This window comes from Schistocerca piceifrons, chromosome 6 (assembly GCF_021461385.2).
Source record: "Schistocerca piceifrons isolate TAMUIC-IGC-003096 chromosome 6, iqSchPice1.1, whole genome shotgun sequence".
NCBI classification, from domain to species: Eukaryota; Metazoa; Arthropoda; class Insecta; order Orthoptera; family Acrididae; genus Schistocerca; species Schistocerca piceifrons.
The window spans coordinates 209,419,124-209,439,763 of NC_060143.1; the positions used below are offsets into that span (position 1 = coordinate 209,419,124).

The 20,640-nt window shown below is 43.1% G+C and overlaps 1 protein-coding gene across 1 annotated transcript in view; it reads left to right on the forward strand.

Moving 5' to 3' along the window:
* The window catches only part of LOC124803240 (gamma-aminobutyric acid type B receptor subunit 2), a 431,083-nt gene that overhangs the window by 310,795 nt on the left and 99,648 nt on the right, over window positions 1-20,640 (forward strand). Inside the window, exons 15-16 of the mRNA XM_047264421.1 lie at window positions 2,384-2,659; window positions 15,982-16,153. Coding sequence (XP_047120377.1) covers window positions 2,384-2,659; window positions 15,982-16,153 — 448 coding nt within the window. The remainder of the gene's footprint in view (window positions 1-2,383; window positions 2,660-15,981; window positions 16,154-20,640) is intronic.

Consider the following 20,640-nt stretch of genomic DNA (forward strand, 5'->3'; position numbering starts at 1 on the left):
GCTTCATGTATAAGAAAAATTGCCTGCTACGCTATTCAATGTCTTGTAAGGCCTTCTCACACTTCTTCTTCCAGTGCATTTATAACTGAGAACCTTTGTCGAGAATCTTTCTCCACTCATGTGGGCTATATGTTCTTTTCATTTTCTCCTATTTTATTTTATTTTTTGTGGTTAGGTTATACAAAGTGATTTGCTGATGATGTTTCAAAGGCGGTGGATAACGGTAAATGAATCAGTAGGAGGCAAGGGACCGTGGTCCAGAAACAACCGAGTCAAAAGTTATAAGCGAAGGTGAACATGGGCTTTAATGTGCTTACCTTAAGAGCTATGAGTACTTTTTCACCTTTGCTACTGTGAAGAACATCTCGTCCACTAACCAAGTTGTTACTTCCAAAGTTTTGTAAAAATTCAGCTGGGTTTCTTTCCTCGTTCTCTTCTTCAGATTATTCACAATAGTTCCACATGAGGAAGTAAATTTATTGAATTTTTGGCCGCCACAAGGTTGTACTCACAGGTGACGTTGCATCTTAGATATTTAGAATATTTGATTTGCTTCAAGATTTTATTATTCAGTACTATTTTTGATCTTATTGGTTGTCTGCCCTGATATGCCACCACTTCCTTTCTGTTGTTGTGGTCTTCAGTCCAGAGACTGGTTTGATGCAGCTCTCCATGCTGCTCTAACTTGTGCAAGCTTCTTCATCTCCCAGTACCTACTGCAACCTACATCCTTCTGAATCTGTTTAGTGTATTCATCTCTTGCTACACTCCATACAAATACTTCCTGACACTTAAATCTATACTCGATGTTAACAAATTTCCCTTCTTTAGAAACGCTTTCCTTGCCGTTGCCAGTCTACATTTTATATCCTCTCTACTTCGACCATCATCAGTTATTTTGCTCCCCAAGTAGCAAAACTCATTTACTACTTTAAGCGTCTCATTTCCTAATCTAATTCCCGCAGCATCACCCTACTTAATTCGACTACATTCCATTATCCTCGTTTTGCTTTTGTTGATGTTCATCTTATATCCTACTTTCAAGACACTGTCAGTTCCGTTCAGCTGCTCCTCCAGGTCCTTTGCTGTCTCTGACAGAATTACAATGTCATCGGCGAACCTCAAAGTTTTTTTTTTCTTTTCCGTGGATTTTAATTCCTACTCCGAAATTTTCTTTTGTTTTCTTTACTGCTTGCTCAATATACAGACTGAATAACATCGGAGATAGGCTACAACCCTGTCTCACTCCCTTCCCAACCACTGCTTCCCTTTCATGCCCCTCGACTCTTACAACTGCCATCTGATTTCTGTACAAATTGTAAATAGCTTTTCGCTCCCTGAGTATTCCAGTCAAGATTGTCAAAAGATTTCTCTAAGTCTACAAATGCTAGAAACGTAGATTTGCCTTTCCTTAATCTATTTTCTAAGATAAGTCGTAGGGTCAGTATTGTCTCGCGTGTTCCAACATTTCTACGGAATCCAAACTGATCTTCCCTGAGATCGGCTTCTACCAGTTTTTCCATTCGTCTGTAAAGAATTCGTGTAAGTATTTTGCCGTCGTGGCTTATTAAACTGATATTTCGTTAATTTTCACATCTTTCAACACCTGCTTTCTTTGGGATTGGAATTATTGTATTCTTCTTGAAGTCTGAGGGTATATCGCCTGTCTCATACATGTTGCTCACTAGATGGTAGTGTTTTGTTAGGCCTGGCTCTCCCAAGGCTGTCAGTAGTTCTAATGGAGTGTTGTCTACTCCCGGGGCCTTGTTTCGACTTAGATCTTTCAGTGCTCTGTCGAACTCTTCATGCAGTATCATATCTCCTATTTCATCTTCATCTACATTCTCTTCCATTTCTACAATCTTGTCACTTCCTTTCTGTCTGTAGAAAATTTTAGGTGTGCTCTTAGGTTACGTGCAACAACTTACACACTCTCATCTTTCTAGCTCTCCATCCTCTCTGCACGTGCCTTTACCAAGGTACCTGTTCCCACATACTTTCAGCACATCCCCACTAACCGACCCCTTCTTTGGTAGTCATTTTCTACAATTTTTTTCTCGCTTATTCCGAAATAAAATGTAATATTAGGATTTAGTCTCCCTTCAGCGATGTGGTTATTAGAATCCGAGTACAAGGAAGGATGGGAAAGGATGTCAGTCCTTTACAAGACAAATAATTCAGCTTAAGCTGTTTAGAAAACCGCAATACACCAACATCCGGATAATTGGAAGGGATTTCGAACTATGGTCCTCATAATTCAAGGCCTGTGTCTCATCCACTGCACCACATGGCTCGGTAATTTTTCTGCCTGGAAGCTCTGGGCTTTTCTGCCTGTGGTGTGAGGCAGCTGCTTAGCAATTACAGGAGGCGCTTCCCCACGCAGGCACGTGAAGATCCCGGCGCTGAACGACTCGCAGTACATCGGCATGAGCGTGTACAGCGTGGTGATCACCAGCGGCATCGTGGTCGTGCTGGCCAACCTCATCTCGGAGCGCGCGACGCTCGCCTTCGTCACCATCACGGCGCTGATCCTGACGTCGACGACGGCTACGCTGTGCCTGCTCTTCCTTCCCAAGATGCTGGCCATCCTGGGTCGCGCCGCGCACGCCGACCCCATCGTCGAGAGCATGGGCCTCAAGATAGAGTGCAACACCCGCAGGTAATGCCTCCTACACTCTACCCTACTCCAGCCTCTTACCGTCGTGTTGAGCAATACGCGGCTCTAGGTGTTACTGCTGGAGAACACATCAACGCAGGTTAGACAGTGAGACGAATATTTGGTGTCGACACTTCATGCCGCCTACATTAGATTAGATTCAGATTTCGTTCCATAGACCCAACAAAAGAGATGATTCTTGTGGGTGTGGAACATGTCATAAACTATAAATATAACACCCACTACCCTGATCAGTTGCCAGGAGATTGTCAAAATAGGTGAATATATTACAGTAAACTGGAACTGCTAATATTTACAGAATTAATACGCTGTCAGAATGAAACATAATTACGCACTTTTAATAAATGTATCATACAGAAAATACCTAATCTTGACTGTTGGGACCAAGTGCTGTCAAAGCTGAGATGTAACAGACGTATTTACTTAAGCTGGTGTAACAGTCCCAGTTAAGATATTGATCTATAGAGTGGAAGGAGTCGCCTATCAGAAAGTCTTTCAAACTCTGTTCAAACCGTGCTTTATCTGAAACCACTTCAGTGTCACTGTTACTGAATGCGGTGCACGGCGCACCGGTCACTACTACCCGGGTACTCTACCGGCAAAATCAAAATATACGACAACATGCAGGTGTGTCTGTATCCGTAATTTTATTTACCATTACTAGTTCTGATATAAGAACCTGACAATCTGCACGTAACTGTTTAGTACCTACTATCCTAAATCATAAATATTATTTAAATAAAAACTGTTTTTGTGTACACTTATTTAAAACGGACTAAAAAGTATAAAATAATTTATTCTCTGCTCAGACGGATTCCTAATTTGAGCTCCTGAATTTTCAATAGCTATGAAAATACTTGTAGAATTTAAAACGACAAACGTGGAAGCGTGCTGTAGATAATAGTGAGAAGGTGGACTATTCATGTATCCTCTTTTTCCTCTTCTTGTTGTTCCTTCTCTCCTGGGCCTGCAGTTTACATAAGGTCTTAATAAATCTTTTTTATACTTTTACAAAATTAGATAGTAATACTTTATTTCTCACTATTCTTACAAAGACACAAGGTAAACTTGTTTCTCACCTGTCCACTTTTCAAGAGTTCCTGCTGACTTCACATTTGTAAATGCAGCGTCATAAGGAACGCTGGAAAATGGTACAAATCCCTAGACAAGTTTGTCTAGTACCTTTGTAATAACAGCAAGATATAAAATATTTGCATCCAATTTTGTAAAAGTATAAATAAGATATTCGTGTATCAATTATGTATTCATGGAACCCACGCTTTTCGTTTTAAATTCGAAAACTGTTTTCACAGCTGTTAAGGATTCACAATCACAAATTTTCTGGAGTATCTGCATAGGGTTAGAAATCTGTATGAGGCTAGAAGAACTCATTTTATACCTTTTAGTCCGTTTTGAAAACAAACATGTTATATTAAAAAGTTTTTTGCTTAAATAATTATTTTCTGCTCTTTACGCATGTTTGTCCGTGTCTGTGTGTGTGTGTGTGTGTATGTGTGTGTGTGTGTTTCTGCTCGTAATTTTTCAATCGATTTTTGATGAGATTAGAACAGAGACATGTGGTAAATCTCAAGACTATTTCAATTTCTCTTGTCCGGAGTCAACCAATAAATTGATTCCTCCTACTATTATCTCAGGAAAGGATCTTGGAAGGAAAAATTACAGAGTATTGAGCTCACAAGGGAACTTATTATAAACCGCTCTTACCACGAAACTTTCGCAAGCGGAACAGGAAATGTAGTAACGAGCAGTAGTGCTACAAGTACCCTCCGCTACACACCAGACACGAAAGCGGTTTAATATTGCATTGTTATCGAGTTTCAGCTATACTGAAAGTATGAAATATGTAGCTCAGCGGGAAGTTCGTTTAAAATTAATTGCAATATTTGCACCCAACAAACAGCCAAAAAAGCGACCTATTAAAAACGTGAAAAAAGCTATTTGCTAACGTTTCGCAATGTAAATACAAACTACTTTCGTAATATATTAGATTAATAGCAGTTTTTGTTTATGGTGTTAATTATTGTCATTATCAACTATAAACGGGCGACAGAAGAATTTATCCAGCATATTGATAGTTTTGGTTAAGTCTTAAATTTTTAACATAAAAGATATTCCTGGTGTATTTTTGGATGCTGATTTCCAGTAAAGTGCGTAAAACGATTAATCACATGCAGTTTTGACACAAATTGAGTATTTCGCTGAGGTATTCAAAATGTTCCCTTGTGATCATCATAAAAGCAGTATTGTTTCATGATTTTTGCAGTTTTACCTGCGACGTGAAGTTGTTTATTTCATCGTTTGTGATACAGTTACATCCCTATGGGACAGCCGTGCAAAAGACGAGTAAATCTGGCATAGTAGAACGTGTGAAGCTGGAGGGAAAAACGTAGTATTCGATTCTTTGGTGGCACAAGAAGTACCCTGCCTCTACTTCACGTAACATTTGAATTTACGAAGCAATTCATTGAAGTACTAACGAAAGATAGTAATATTTTGAAGTACGTGGGAAGCAGGGTTTCGAGGCTACCAGATGCCAAGCTGAAAAAGGGAATTTTTGTCGGTACTGGCTTTCGGAAACTAAAGAACAATGAAACATTTGAAGATCAAAAGCATTCAAAGGTCAGCTTCGATATTTATTAAAGTTATCTAGAAGATTCTCGGTAACTACAAAGACAGTGGTTACAAAAATATAGTATAAACATGAACTTTCTGTATAACTTCAAAGCATTCCCTTAGTGAGCTGGTACCTGCACTTCTTGCGCTCCCACGCCAGCTATTCTGCAGAAAATCTAGGTGGTGTGAGTGGAAACAGCATAATATGTTACATCAAGAGATTAATGAAATGGAATGAAGGTGCGATGGTTGCATGATAGCTGACTATCCCTTGATACTTCACAGGGAGTGCACTCAAGAAAAACCCGGAAATGGAGTTTTGAAAGGAAAAAGAGGAGACACTAAGATTTATGCCTTTGTATTCCACTAAAGAGCCAAAGAAACTGGTACACGTGCCTAACATCGCGTAGAACCCCCGAGGACACGCAGAAATGCCGCAACACAGCATGGCATGGACTCGACTAATGTCTGAAGTAGTGCCGGGGTAAACTGACACCATGAATCCTGCAGGGCTCACCATAAATCCGTAAGAGTACGGGGGAGGAGATCTCTTCTGAACAGCACCTTCCAAGGCATCCCAGATATGCTCAGTAATGTTCATGCCTGCGGAGTTTGAGGGCCAGCGGAAGTGCTTAAACTCAGAAGAGGGTTCCTGGAGCCACTCTGCAACAATTCTAGACGTGTTTGGTGTCGCATTATCCTGCTGGAATCGCCAGTCCGTTGGAATGCATAGTTGACGTGAATGGATGCAGGTGATCAGACAGGATTCTTACGTACGTGTCACTTGTCAGGGTCGTATCTAGATGTATCAGGAGTCCCACACCACTCCAACTGCACATGCCCCACACCATTACAGAGCCTCCACCAGCCTTAACAGACCCCTCCTGACATTCAGGATCTATGAATTTATGAGGCTGTCTCTTTGCCCGTACACGTCAATTCCGCTGGATGCAATTTGAAATGAGACTCTTCCGAGCAGCCAACATGTTTCCAGTCCAGTGTCAGTGTTGACGGGCCCAGGTGAGGCCTAAAGCTTTGTGTCGTCCAGTCATAAAGGGTGCACGAGTGCGTCTTTATCTGCGAACGCCCTTATCGGTGATATTTCGTTGAATAGTTCGCACGCCGACACTTGTCGATGGCCCAGCATTGAAATCTTCAGCAATTTGCGAAAGGGTTGCACTTCTGTCATGTTGAACGATTCTCTTCAGTCGTCATTGGTTCCGTTGATGCAGAATCTTTCTCCGGTCGCAACGATGTCGGAGATTTGATGTTTTACCGGATTCCTGATATTCAAGGTACACTCGTGATATGGTCGTACGGGAAAATCCCCACTACATCGCTACCTCGGAGATGCTGTGTCCCATCGTGTGCCGACTATAGCACCACGCCCAAACTCACTTAAATCTTGATAACCTGCCATTGCAACAGCAGTAACCGATCTAATAACAGCGTCAGATATTTGTTGTGTTATATAGGCGGTGCCGACCGCAGTGCTGTACTCTGCCCATTTACATGTCTCTCTATCTGAATACGCGTGCTTATACCAGTTCATTTGGCGCTTCAGAGTAATACCGAAGAGTGTAATACTTCAATATAATGTTAGGACTGCCTTACTTTGCCACATATTTTTCAATAAAGGTATTTTTTAAAATTACACTGATCATCCTAAACATTATGACCTATTAACAGCCGGTACGTCCACCTTTAGCACGGAAAACAGCGACGACACGTCATAGAATGGAAGGAATGAGCCCTTGGAACGTCACTGGAGGGTGTTTCCATCACATTTGCACACACAAATCACCTAACACCCGTAAACTCTGGGAAGGGGGGCGATGAATTCTGACGCCACGTTCAATCACATCCAAGATAAGTCCGATAGAGTTCAGATTCGGTGAGTTGTGTGCCAGCACATCAAATGGAACTCGCCGCTGTTTTCCTCGAACCACTCCGTCACACTCCTGGACTTGTGACACGACGCATTATCTTGTTGAAAAATGCCACTGCCGTCAGGAAATATGATCGTCATGAAGGGATGATGTTAGTACCGCCACAGTTCGCCGTCTGTCCTGTTTTACCAGTCTGCCCAGCCTACGACGTCCGACATCTGTAATGAGCGATGGCCGTCCGTCCCCGCGGCGTCTAGACGTGGCTTCACCACGTGTTGAAGACACTCACCGCACCACCCCTCCAACATCTGACAAGTCGTGCACTTTGCGAAATGCTCGTGCCGAGCCTCCGGGCCATCACAGTCTGCCCTCGGTAAAACACAAACACAAATAGGTCGCGCATCTACCCATTGTATACACACGAACAGCTCGCTCGCCGGCATTACATACACCGTGCGTGTGTCTGAGCAGCAGTCATTTCTCGTCAGGTGGCGCTGCCATCGCGTGGACGCGTTTATATCGATAGTAGGTCGGTGCTCATAATGTTCTGGCTGATTAGTGTATGTGATAAGTATAGATTTTCCGAATTTCATCATTACATTGTCAAAAATCTTTACGTGTTAGACAGAAACTCTTGGCGTTTCTCAATTTAGCATACGGAAAACATGAGGATCACCTAAAATGATTAGAAAACTGCAAAGTATAAACGTATAGACGTGCGTAATCTGACAAAAATATTAAAATTTAAAGAAAAATAACGAAATCTTTTAATCCCTAGATAAAATTGACATGAAACAATGTTTTCAGGTCTAAATGGCATTTACATCAAACAATAACATACTGACCGCTTACTACATTCTTGACAACGACAGGCGTTACTAAAAATACTTACACTGTGAAGCTCTCGCCGTGATACCATCTCCATTCAAATTCCTGCCTGTGTCTGCGTTTCTGGTAAAGGGAAAATTTCGCTCGCATCACTGTCGGCATCTGATTGCGTATCGGTTTTTTCTCGTAGGTAGAGCAGGTTGCAGACTACGGTTTATTGGTAGAATACTGGAAAAATGCAATCAATCTCCAAAGGAGATTACTTGCGAAGCACCCGTGTAGATCATCCTACAATAATGCTCAAGTGTATGGCATCTGTATCACGTAGCGATAACGAAGATATCAGACAAAGGCAGCAAAAATGCAGCAAATGGATCACAGACATGTTCAATAAACTGAACTGGCGGTCGCTTGGAGACACAAACTGCTTACAAAATTTCAAGAACCAGGCTTTAGTAACGAATCTAGAAATACAGGGTGATTCAAAAAGAATACCACAACTTTAGGAATTTAAAACTCTGCAACGACAAAAGGCAGAGCTAAGCACTATCTGTCGGCGAATTAAGGGAGCTAAAAAGTTTCATTTAGTTGTACATTTGTTTGCTTGAGGCGCTGTTGACTAGGCGTCAGCGTCAGTTGATGCTAAGATGGCGACCGCTCAACAGAAAGCTTTTTGTGTTATTGAGTACGGCAGAAGTGAATCGACGACAGTTGTTCAGCTTGCAATTCGAACGAAGTATGGTGTTAAACCTCCTGATAGGTGGTGTATTAAACGTTGGTATAAACAGTTTACAGAGAATGGGTGTTTGTGCAAAGGGAAAAGTTCTGGACGGCCGAGAACGAGTGATGAAAATGTAGCACGCATCCAGCAAGCATTTGTTCGCAGCCCAGGAAAATCGACTCGCAGAGCTAGCAGAGAGCTGCAAATTCCACAATCAACTGTATGGAGAGTCCTACGAAAAAGGTTAGTTATGAAACCTTATCGTCTGAAATTGGTTCAAGCACTGTCTGCAGCTGATAAGATTAAAAGAATCGATTTCTGTGATTTTATCCTTGCTCAAATGGAAAAAGATGAATCTTTCATTTCAAAGATTGTGTTTAGTGATGAAGCAACTTTCCACGGGAAAGTCAACCGTCACAATGTCTGTATATGGGGCACTGAGAATCCGCGGGAAACAACTCAGTATGAACGTGACTCGCCTAAGGTGAACGTTTTCTGTGCCATTTCAGCCAATAAAGTTTTTGGTTCCTTTTTCTTCGAAGGTGCTACTGTAACTGGACTACAGTATCTGGAGATGTTAGAGAATTGGCTGTTCCCTCAGCTCGAACAAGAAGCACAACAATTCATATTTCAGCAGGATGGAGCGCCACACGTCAACTACCCGAGGCGATGGATCGGCCACCAGGCAGCCCGTGACAGAGCACTTCATCACTGGCCTCCAAGAAGCCCTGATCTTACCCCCTGCGATTTTTTCTTATGGGGGTATGTTAAGGATATGGTGTTTTGGCCACCTCTCCGAGCCACCATTGATGATTTGAAACGAGAAATAACAGCAGCTATCCAAACTGTTAGGCCTGATATGCTACAGAGAGTGTGGAACGAGTTGGAGTATCGGGTTGATATTGCTCGAGTGTCTGGAGGAGGCCATATTGAACATCTCTGAACTTGTTTGTGAGTGAAAAAAAACCTTTTTAAATACTCTTTGTAATGATGTATAACAGAAGGTTATATTATGTTTCTTTCATTAAATACACATTTTTAAAGTTGTGGTATTCTTTTTGAATCACCCTGTATACTGCACCGCCCTAATATATCTCCTGCAGGGATTACGGAGGCGTTCAGTCAATCACTCTCCCCGCACTCCACGCGTGGCTGAAACGAGAAATGGTTGGCTCTGAGCACTATGGGACTTAACATCTAAGGTCATCAGTCCCCTAGAACTTAGAACTACTTAAACCTAACTAACTAAGGACATCACACACATCCATGCGCGAGGCAGGATTCGAACTGGCGACCGTAGCGGTCGCGCGGTTCCAGACTGAAGCGCCTAGAACCGCTCGGCCACACCGGCCGGCCGAAACGAGAATCAGCTCCAATAACTGGTACAGTAGGAAGTACCCTCTGCCACGCACTTCACAGTGGTATGGATTTAGATGTAGAAGTAGATGCAATTTTCTAACTGTCGTCGCTTTGTCCCCTCCCTTTATATAGATCGTCCTTCTGAAGCGACACTAGCAGTTTGCTAAGTGTCGGGTGCTCCTTTCTATAATTCTAATTATACAGAGTGTATGACGACGAATGGCGTTAATTTGGAAGCGTTACAACGTGACTCTTCCTCGGCCTCTTTATTTCTTGGTGCCTGAAGCTAAGAAGTGCGTCTCGTTCCAACCTACTTGGTTTTCAAAGCTGATGTAGTGCTTTTACGGACTGTATTACAGAAAATGAGGACTCACATTTCCACCCTCAACGCATATATTCCTAGCTGGTGTAGCATGCTTTTCTTCCTCCGATTCGTTTTATGTATTGTGACTGCACTCGCTCTTCGTACTGGACATGGTCTGACATCGAATAAACGTTGGTAATATCGAAAAAAAGATACAAACGAGATTTCAGTTGAGGCAAAGTGAAACGAAAGCATCAGTTACATGGAAAAACCCACTGTTACATTTAAAACCTGCGCGCTTTTGTTTTTCTTGCGGCAACGTAGCTTCTGCTAGCTGCTCAGGCATCATCCATCATTGGCTGGCTTTTTGTGGTCGCTAGGCAATGAAACAATGTTACCGAGCAGTCATTAGCAGAGACTAGTTTCCCAGACTAAAGGATGATTTTCCCTAGCTGTTAACCACCTCCTCTCTCCAGTTAAGCCTACACACTGCTACATTTAAATGGGAAATTTCCCTTACTGAAACTGTGGAATATACGTGTATCGTAGCAGGTGTCGAACTCTTTCTGTGTTCTTCGTGCCATGACAACAGACTGCATGACTTGAAACGCCTGTCTCTCATCATGTTTGTCATATAACTACTTTTGTTCGACAATTGTACACATAACTATCACATTTCACAGAAGCGCTTAAGTCTTTAATATTCCGACACTGGTGTGAATATAAAGTCACTATGTATCTATTGCTTGATAATTTTTACCTAACTCCTTTAGCGCTATGCTATAGCAACAGAGCTGACTCTAGGGGCACACAATTGTAAGGAATCACAAAATAAAAGTATGGTAGGCAGCTTAACCTTACATTTTGGGACCAGTTGTTATGTAGATTAGCACAAGGTAGGAAAAGACAGAGAACGGATAAATTTCATTAGTTCTCGTTAAATTCGTGATATGTCCTTAATTCGCAGACAAAATATTGCAAAACAAATTTGTTTACCAATGTCTTACTCGTGGCTATTTATGGGCAATTACCAGATTCTGATCTCGACTATTCTGTTTCTTTGGTGCCTCTGCAACCACTGCCAATGTGTTGTTCCCCACTGTTCCTCTAGAAGTTCTTCGTTGAAAATGTACAGATTTTGGTAAACTATTGGTCCCTCAGTTATGTTGTTACATTATTTCTTTCCTGTAGGATTAATCAACTTAAGCAAAGGATGCGTAGGTTTGTGTACGTGGACTACGATCGACTTTATTTCACAATCTGTTATTGGCATACACTGTCGCCATATTGTTTTGGTGAAATTAAGTCGACATGTGGAAGCCTTGAATACTATGATTACCTACAACTTCTAACTCCGCTTTCTGATTCTTGTGCTTTTGAATACATTAACAATGCATGGGATGTAATTGTAAGACAAGACACACAAATCAATATAAATTTGTGATTCATGCACAAGATTCACTCAGTGCTTATTTCCATGTGAAAACATTTTTGAACCGTCTATAGTTTCATAATCAGTTTCATAACGCTCTGCCGTATCATAAAGTTAAATAATATTTATGCCATCTTTCTGTGTGACAAGTTGTTTCTACGTTTTGTATGGCAAAGCTGTTATAAGGCGTTTGCACTTGCATGAAAACTACATACACGATGGTTATTGTTAAACTTTCGTTACGTGAGAGGGCCGCTTTGAAAAACGAGTGACCGTAAGACAATGAAACTTTGTGGAAACCTTTGTAAGGACGTACGGGTGAGAGATGACGAATAAACCAGTGAAAGGAACACATTCTAATTTCCACGTGAGAGCGACACGTTTGGTAACTTCATACAATGTTTACTTCCAAGTGACAAAAGTTACTCAATGTGACGATCATCTGCATCGACAACAGCATGAAACCGCACTAGAGATACCATTTCGCAATTGATCGCAGCACTTTTCGAACGGTGGATCATAGAATGTTGAGCTGTCGTATACTGCTTGAAGACCGCACACTGCGTCCAGCATTCTCAGCCATGGCAACAGCAACGTCAACAGCTTGTGGTGCAATTGGGAACTGGGCCTTTCCAGGAGAATTTCCAAAATCTCCAGTTATTTTGAACTTCCGAATCCTGTTCTTCAAGGCCGATGCGGAACGAGCAGTTCTCCATATCCCTTGAATGCATTGAAACTCGCGAAGTGAAACAGAACTGTTACTGTTGTTTTTATAAAACAGCTTTAAGAGTAAAGCCCTGTTCACATTTTCCAGAACAATGTTGAATGTCTACAAGTGTAATGCACACTGTTGACGTGTTTCAACCGTGCATCGCCCTATCAGTACCAGTACCCGTCTGCCCATCCGTAAGGAAGTGCGTATTTTTGTCACTAAACCCATTTAGTTGTGTCTATGCAAAACATGGTCAATGACGCGTAATGAAACGAATTTAGAATCTCACTTGCTTTCTATATATATAAACATTTTGTCACAAAAGACGTTGATTTTAAATATGGTATTTTGCACCCGATTTTTGCTCAGATTACGAAGTGTCGTCTCTTTGCATGTTTTTGAGATATTCCCTCGTTTGGTACTGCTGTGTGTAGGGCTTTGCAGCGGATTAGGTAATGCTTCCTTGCAACCACTGTTGATGTTTTATATCAATAAAATTTGGTGACAAAAGTCCGCACGTCTTATACTTGCTCAGATGATTTTAAAGTACTTTCAATACATTTGGCATGGGAAATGTTTCGTATTTGTATGTTAGAATTAATCAACATCGTTCAGTTAGAGAATGTCGTTTCCAACAGAACATAAAACATTCTCGGTATCGTTTCGCAAATGATATTAGCGTCCAATCATTATGCGACCAGTATGGAGAGTAGGCTGGGTTGGGCATCCTTCAGAAACAGTGTATTGTGCTACCTAAGGACTCCCGCGTCGTCTTTCAGCTGTCCATTACATTCTGAGACATTTGTGATTACTGAACAGCGATAGCTGACACAATTGCTAGCGTGTCATTAGTACATCCAGCAGCAAAAGCCGTCGAACATTTAATAAAGACACGTCAACGCCTGTAGACGTGCAGTAAGAACGAGCCATTACTGAGTGAGGTTCAGTCAGACCTGGTGGACAATATGGAAGACGCTTGTCGCTGTTCAGGATCCAAATCTGTCCTCTAGTTGCTTGTATATTGTCTGATCAAAAGTATCAGGAAACCTTTAGGAAATTAATATGGAATTACAATGAAATGAGGACCCCTAGCTGCATACAGGCGTTGATATAAGTCAACGGGGATAGTTGAAAATGTGGGACTCGCCTGGGCCTCGAACCCGTGATCTCTTGGTTACATGGACACGCTCTATCTTTCGGAAAGAACAGATACCATCTTTATATATATATGTATATGTATAGCTAAGGGTCACCGGCCATTTGACCATCTTCTTCTGTGCGGATGCACAAACAGTACCCGAACTCTTACGGGAATCGGCAGTAAAGCCGCGTGTAATGAGTATGATGGGCAGGGGCACTATGAATATAGTGCGGGACAATAAGTTGCGAATGTGGGTCTCACGGGAGGCGTGCCAGAGATAAGTCACTGCAGTCGCAATATCCTCTGTATCCTCAGTGGCTCAGATGGATAGAGCGTCTACCATGTAAGCAGGAGATCCCGGGTTCGAGTGCCGGTCGGGGTACACATTTTCAACTGTCCCCGTTGACTTATATCAACGCCTGTATGCAGCTAGGGGTATTCATTTCATTGTAATTTCATTCTAATGAGCTGTATGGTCACCGATGGTATCTGTTCTTTCGGACATATCCACAAAGAACAGATACTATCTACACATATAAATTAATATGGTGTGTGTCTCCATCCGCCACCTCCTTGGGGTGTTGAACTTTGATGGGACACTTTCAGTGAGGTATCTGAAAGTCTATGGAGAAACGGCAGCCCATTCGTTCTCAGATGCCGAAACCAGTGAAGGTAGTGTGATGCTGGACACTGAGGTGTAGACTGAAGTCGACGCTCTGTTCCAGACGGCTTCTGCTGGGTTCGTATACGAAAGTTATTGTCCACAAACCATTGCCTCAAAGATGCAGCTTTATGACTGAGTCCATTGTGGTGTTGCTACACATAATCATTGTCCCCATCGCCCCCGAAATGTTTCCTACTGTAGACAGTGAACAACATGTGCAAAATGTGTTCATATCCTTGCGTATTTAGTGCTTTCTTAAGCTCAATAACGGGACCATACCGTACTCATGAAAAACTCCCCCATGCGGTAACATCACCTCCTCGATACTTCACTGTTGGCACTAGGCATGATGGCAGGTAACGCTCTCCAGGCGTTCGCAGAACCCAAACACTTCAGTCGGATTTCTGCAGGTTATAGCGTGGTTCATCACTCCAGATCACTCGTTTCCAGTCATTCATTGTCCATTAGTGTCCGTCTTTACACAATATCAAGCGTCGCTTAGCATTCACAACAGAAGTGTTTAACTTGAGAGGATCTGGTCGACTACTGTATTTTTTAATTCCCTACACACAGCCATTGAGCTAGTTGGATTGCAGATAGCATTTTGGAACTCACTCTACCGATTTTGTGCGAATTTTTCAACGACCCTCCGTAATATTCCACGGGCTCTATCCATCAGTACATGAGATCTGCTTGGTCTTGGTTGAGCTGTGGCTGTTACTTCTTGATTTCACTTCACAATCACGTCAACAGTCAAACTGGGCCACTTTAGGAGAGTTGAAATGTGTCTGGTGGATTTGTTACGAAGGTGATATCCAGTGACGAGTGTAAGTTCGAAGTCACTCAGGACTCTTGACGGGCCGGCGCTGCGGTTACTGCGTCACTGCTGACAGCACAGCGCACCCCACCTCCGTTTATGCAGGCGAATCTGCCTCTCGCGACATCTGGTGTGAAACTCCGCTTTACGTCAGATCTGGTAATATACCTATCCCTATCGTATCAGCATGTCCTCGGAAGTCACGATCTGAAAGTCTGTATCCTGGAGACGTATGCTCGGCCCCTTATGAATTCACCCACTCGCTAATATTGAACTCTTTGATGTGAACGTCGCGTACTTCCTTTTGCGTTTCCACCTCTTGTTACTCGTCGCCAGTGACACTTTGGCTTAGCACTGACCTTCTTAGTTCTGATTCTACAGAGAACGCCTCGGCGTGTCACATAGTTCTCCGCACTTTAAATAATTTAGTCGTTGGTATACTGTTGTACATTTTCTTGAGTATGGATTCAGTAGGGCCAGAAAAATATGTTAAACTCAGTTGAGAAAAAAAGATTTAAGTTGTATACTTTCATCTCAGAAGCCTTGTGCTGTTCTGGAAAAGAATGGTCCATGATAGATACCCAAAACTGATGTTTAATTACTAAGCCATTAAGGTTAACTAGTGAAGGAGACCACAAAAAAGAGGGAAAGACCAGGATCCTTGAAGGGGAAACACATGATGTGAAAGAGTGTTTGTGTTTTTGACCTTGATGGTAAACAGAGTTGGGGAAGAGACTGTGGAGTGGTATTTCCAGCTTGCGAGTTCTTGCTGGTGTGTGGACGTCAGGTTTTCCTTGTGGCAGGTTCGTGACGGACGACCGGCGGGAACTGTACTACCGCGTGGAGGTGCAGAACCGGGTGTACCGGCGGGAGATGGCCGCCCTCGACCTGGAGATCGGCCGCCTCAAGCGGCAGCTGTTCGACTCCCCGGCGGCCTCCTCTGCCGGCTCCACCTCCTCCGTGGGCACCAAGCGGGTGAGTCGAGGCGGCGCTGCCCTCTGCATAAGGCCGCTCACTCCCTTAAAACTACCGCCGAAAAATACCCAAAGTACCTTGGTGTCACATGAGAACGCTGACATACCATAAACATAATGTGTTTCTATTTCAGCCAGAAAGGTGTAAACACAAATGAACGTAGTGAGGAAGCTGGCGGGTAGTGCTCAGGGAGCCAATACGTCTGTTATTGAGGAGCATCGTTTACGTTGGTGCACTTTGCAGCAGAATATTTCACACCAGTTTGACTCCGCAGCGACCATGTGAAAAAGCTGACATTCATTTGAATGAAACTGATGGGAACCATTAGTGGTACGCTCACATCTAGACATTCATGCTGGCTACCAATACTATGGAACATTTGTACAGCTCACCTTCGTCGAAAGGCGGCTCCCTACAACACTCGCCAGCAAGTTTCTAAAAATGAATTACTCCCTGTTCACGAAGATTTACCCTTTCTGCCTAGGAAATGTCCCAAATCCAGACGTCAAACAGATGAAGGATGATTCCAGATATTCTCCAGCGGGTTCAACAGGGATGCTGAATGAAAAAGTGAGTGACAAGCCACAAAGCCCGGAACTATGAATTTATTGACAATGTTTAGCATTTTATCCATTCTTAGCAACTGTAGTCTTATATAATGAATTAATAAGCAACCAGCTGCATAAGAGAGATTTAATTTCTTATCGGTTTCAGGCACTTAGTGTTCTTCTTTAGAAGGCTATTGCTATCGCATTATTTGGAAGTGTCAACGATAAGGAGCATAGAGTAAAATGACAGGGTCCAAAAAATATGCAGGAGCAGTAAGTAATACAATACTGAAACCCTTCTTATTTCTTAGGGCCATGGAATTGTGATGTATGCATCTCACTGTTGACACTTGCAGACAATGCTACAGGTATAATCTTCTGAAGAAGAGTATAAAGTATCCGAAACTGGTAAATAAATTAAATTTCTTTCATGCAACAGGTTGCTTATTATTTCATTACATTATTGAGAACCCATCTTTAACGTTCCTGGCTTCCATATCCTAGAGAGCTGTGGTTACAGCTTAATAGATTCCGGAGTGGGTAACGTATGTGGTGATACACAGTTAACACTTTCCAGCCGCTGTGGCCGAGCGGTTCTAGGCGCTTCAGTCCGGAACATCGCTACTGCTACGGTCGCAGGTTCGAATCCTGCCTCGGGCATGGATGTGTGTGATGTCCTTACGTTAGTTAGGATTAAGTAGTTCTAAGTCTATGGGACTGATGACCTCAGATGTTACATCCCATATTGCTTGAAGTTAACATTTCTCCACTATCAGATTAGATAGTCCAAAAGTTTTTCTGCCTAGATACCAATAAGGTCAGCTTAAATTCTGATTCGTAGTTGCGGAGGTGTTGTAAGGGCATGTGGTGAAATGGAAAATCTGTGTCTGAAGTAAGAGATGGGAAAAACCCCAGAAGAGAGATGTTCCAGTCTCTCTGAGTATTAAAGGTGATTCATAAATACCTCAAAATTGCCAAGAAGACTGAGGATGTCTTTAAATTAAACATTTACTCTTGAAAATGTCCACCAGCAATTAGCATGCTACTGCGAATTCCATGAAAGTTCATCTAAAAATAATATTCTGATGCAAGGAGAGCGAAACAAATTATAATTTCACAGTTATACCCACTACGTAAGAGAAGAACGTTAAAATATGAATCTTTTAGGCTGAGGTGTTGTTCGTATGATAGCTCGTCTTCCAACCAGTCATATCTATCGCTGTACGCTACACGATCATTTTCCACGTTTTATCTATTTTTTTGTTTTTGGGCAATCTAGCTACACAGGTGAGTCACGTAACTACGTGTAGAGTCGCGAGTAACGGCTATGTGTATTACGGGCTGTTGTACTGAGCACACACAAAAATAATTATATCAGTTCTACAAATGTGGCATACACAACTAGTCAGTGATGGTTCTGAGTAAAAGTTGACAACATTTATTACTGAATAAAGTTTATACAGTACTTTACACTGGCATTAAGCACAATAGCCGCGCGTGGTAGCCACGCGGTCTAGGGCGCCTTGTCACGGTCCGCGCGGCTCCCTCCTCGGAGGTTCGAGTCTTCCCTCGGGCATGGGCGTGTGTGTGTTGTCCTTAGCGTAAGTTAGTTTAGGTTAGGTCAAGAAGTGTGTAAGCTTAGGGACCGATGACCTCAGTAGTTTGGTCCCATAAGACCTTACCACAAATTTCCAATTTCCAGTAAGCACAATATTTAACCAGTAAAAAAAGTCGTAATCAGGTATATACTTCCAAGAAGTCTTAATGCTGTTCACGGAGCGGTGAATTGGTGGGCGAATGGCAGCCATTAAAGGCGGCTGTGGTTCGCTGGCGCTCGTCGTACTAGCTGGCATTATGTCGACTCCGGAAGTAGACGCACTGACTCTCCACTTGAACTGCAGTTGACTCTCCACTTCTCTCTCCTGTTGTCATGCCGTGCAGCCCCCTAAATACCCAGTTAGCGGAAGCATACGGAGCAACTCGCGAATTGCGAATACGTGACAGGCGCTAGAAAATAAATGCGGCAAAGGTAACGCCCGACTGGAACTACAGTCTCGTCTCACCGCTTAACGCCTGATACTCAGGCAACCCTGCTGATTCTGCTGTACCGCGTTGATCCTCTTCGCCCTTTGGGTACAGTGTGGGTGGTCCAGATTCTCACAAAGCTGTATAGCCAATAGAGGATCGTAAGCTGACTGTTTCGAGAGCCTCTGTTTGTAAGCCCCTATTACATTTAGTATGGTGACGTTTCCTTGAAAATCACTACATAGTCTTATAAGATTTGTCCAAGAGGGAGTTTACTAATGAAATGAAATGAGTGTATGGCATCGTTGGCTGGGAGGCCCCACCCAGGGAAGTTCAGCTGCCAAGTGCAAGTCTTATTTCAGTCGACGCCACATTGGGCGACTTGCACGCCGGTGATGAGGATGAAATGATGATGAGGACAACACAACACCCTGTCCCCCAGCGCAGAAAATCTCCAATCCAGCTGGGAATCGAACTCTGGCCCGCTTCCATGGGAGGCGAGCACGTTACCACCCAGCTAAGCAGGCGGACAGTTTACTAATATTTACTGTAAACGGCAGTGGTCAACTCCACAACATTTCAAATCACAGAAACTCGCAATTGTTTAATGCATGTTGTAGCAGGATGAAGTGCCCGGAAAGCTTAAAGAGTATACATAGAATCGTATCGAAACAAGTAACACCCTGGAAGACACTTTTCGCAATGAAAAGAAACTGTGGCGTTCAGTCTCAGAGCTGAGTAAGATAATAAAAAAGAATAGTTCGAACAGCTGAATTATGGAACATGGTATTTAATTTCTTGGTGGAGGATTTATCAGTAAGCACCAGTCAAAATTAGCTTCCGTTCCCTCGGGGCATGACAGGCTAGCGTGACCAAAATTTTCGTTGACTGCTATTTACCTGAAAAATTCTGGCCGCAAATGCTATGATGCCGCAGGCAACTGTGAAGCCTCACGCTTCATATGAAATATGTTCGATTTTGAGTCAGTAGTCTCTGGTATGTCAACAGCAGTTTTGTGATACAATTACGAGAGGATAGCACTCAGTGGTTTCTGGGTTTATATTGAGATAACCATTGTTTTATATAAATTTTGGGACAGGGAAAACAAATTCCAGACACTTCACAGAGTGACCTGAGGATAAATAATTCAGTCTCCAGAAATTTTGTTTTTGGAAACACTGCCACTCTCACTTCAGTATCTAATGCGGATATTAGCTGGCACACTAACCAGCGCTTGATTTGTACACTCCTGGCCACTACCTGCGTTGTAGAATGACCTATCGCCACTGGAGGTGACGGCAAGGCATGGCTATCGAGGAGGTGGTGTCCAACCCAGCAGTCAGCCGGGGTGGGCAATGGCTGCCGCTGCTGCTACGGTTGGCATCCATACCAGCACCTGCGACACTTGCTAATGGGCGAGCTGTTGCCACTGAAGTGATGGGACAGGTGCAGCTGAGGATGAAGGAGACGATGCACAATTCAGCAGCAGCGGTGGTCGTTGGGCTGCCAGTAATGTTAGAGTTGGCACACTTGGCAGCACCTGCGACGTTCAATAATTGTTTATGCCCGATGTTGCAGGGAGAATTCCCGATGATGGGGCGACGGCATAATTGAGCATCGACGAGGTGATGATGACAAACCTAGCGGCTGAGGTGTGTGTTGAGCTGCTGATACTATTACAGTTTGTACACCAGCCAGCATCTGTGACACAAACTGTCTACTCCCGATGTTATAGGGCGAGCTGGCACCGCTGGAGGCGACAGTGCTGGCGCAGCTGAGGATCAAGGAGTTGATGCTCAACCCAGCGTATGGGGTGGTCTTAGGGCTGCCACTGATGCTACAGTTGGAACACTTGCAGCACCTGTGACACACATGAACTCTTTACTCTCGAAGTTGCAGGCAGAATTGTCGATA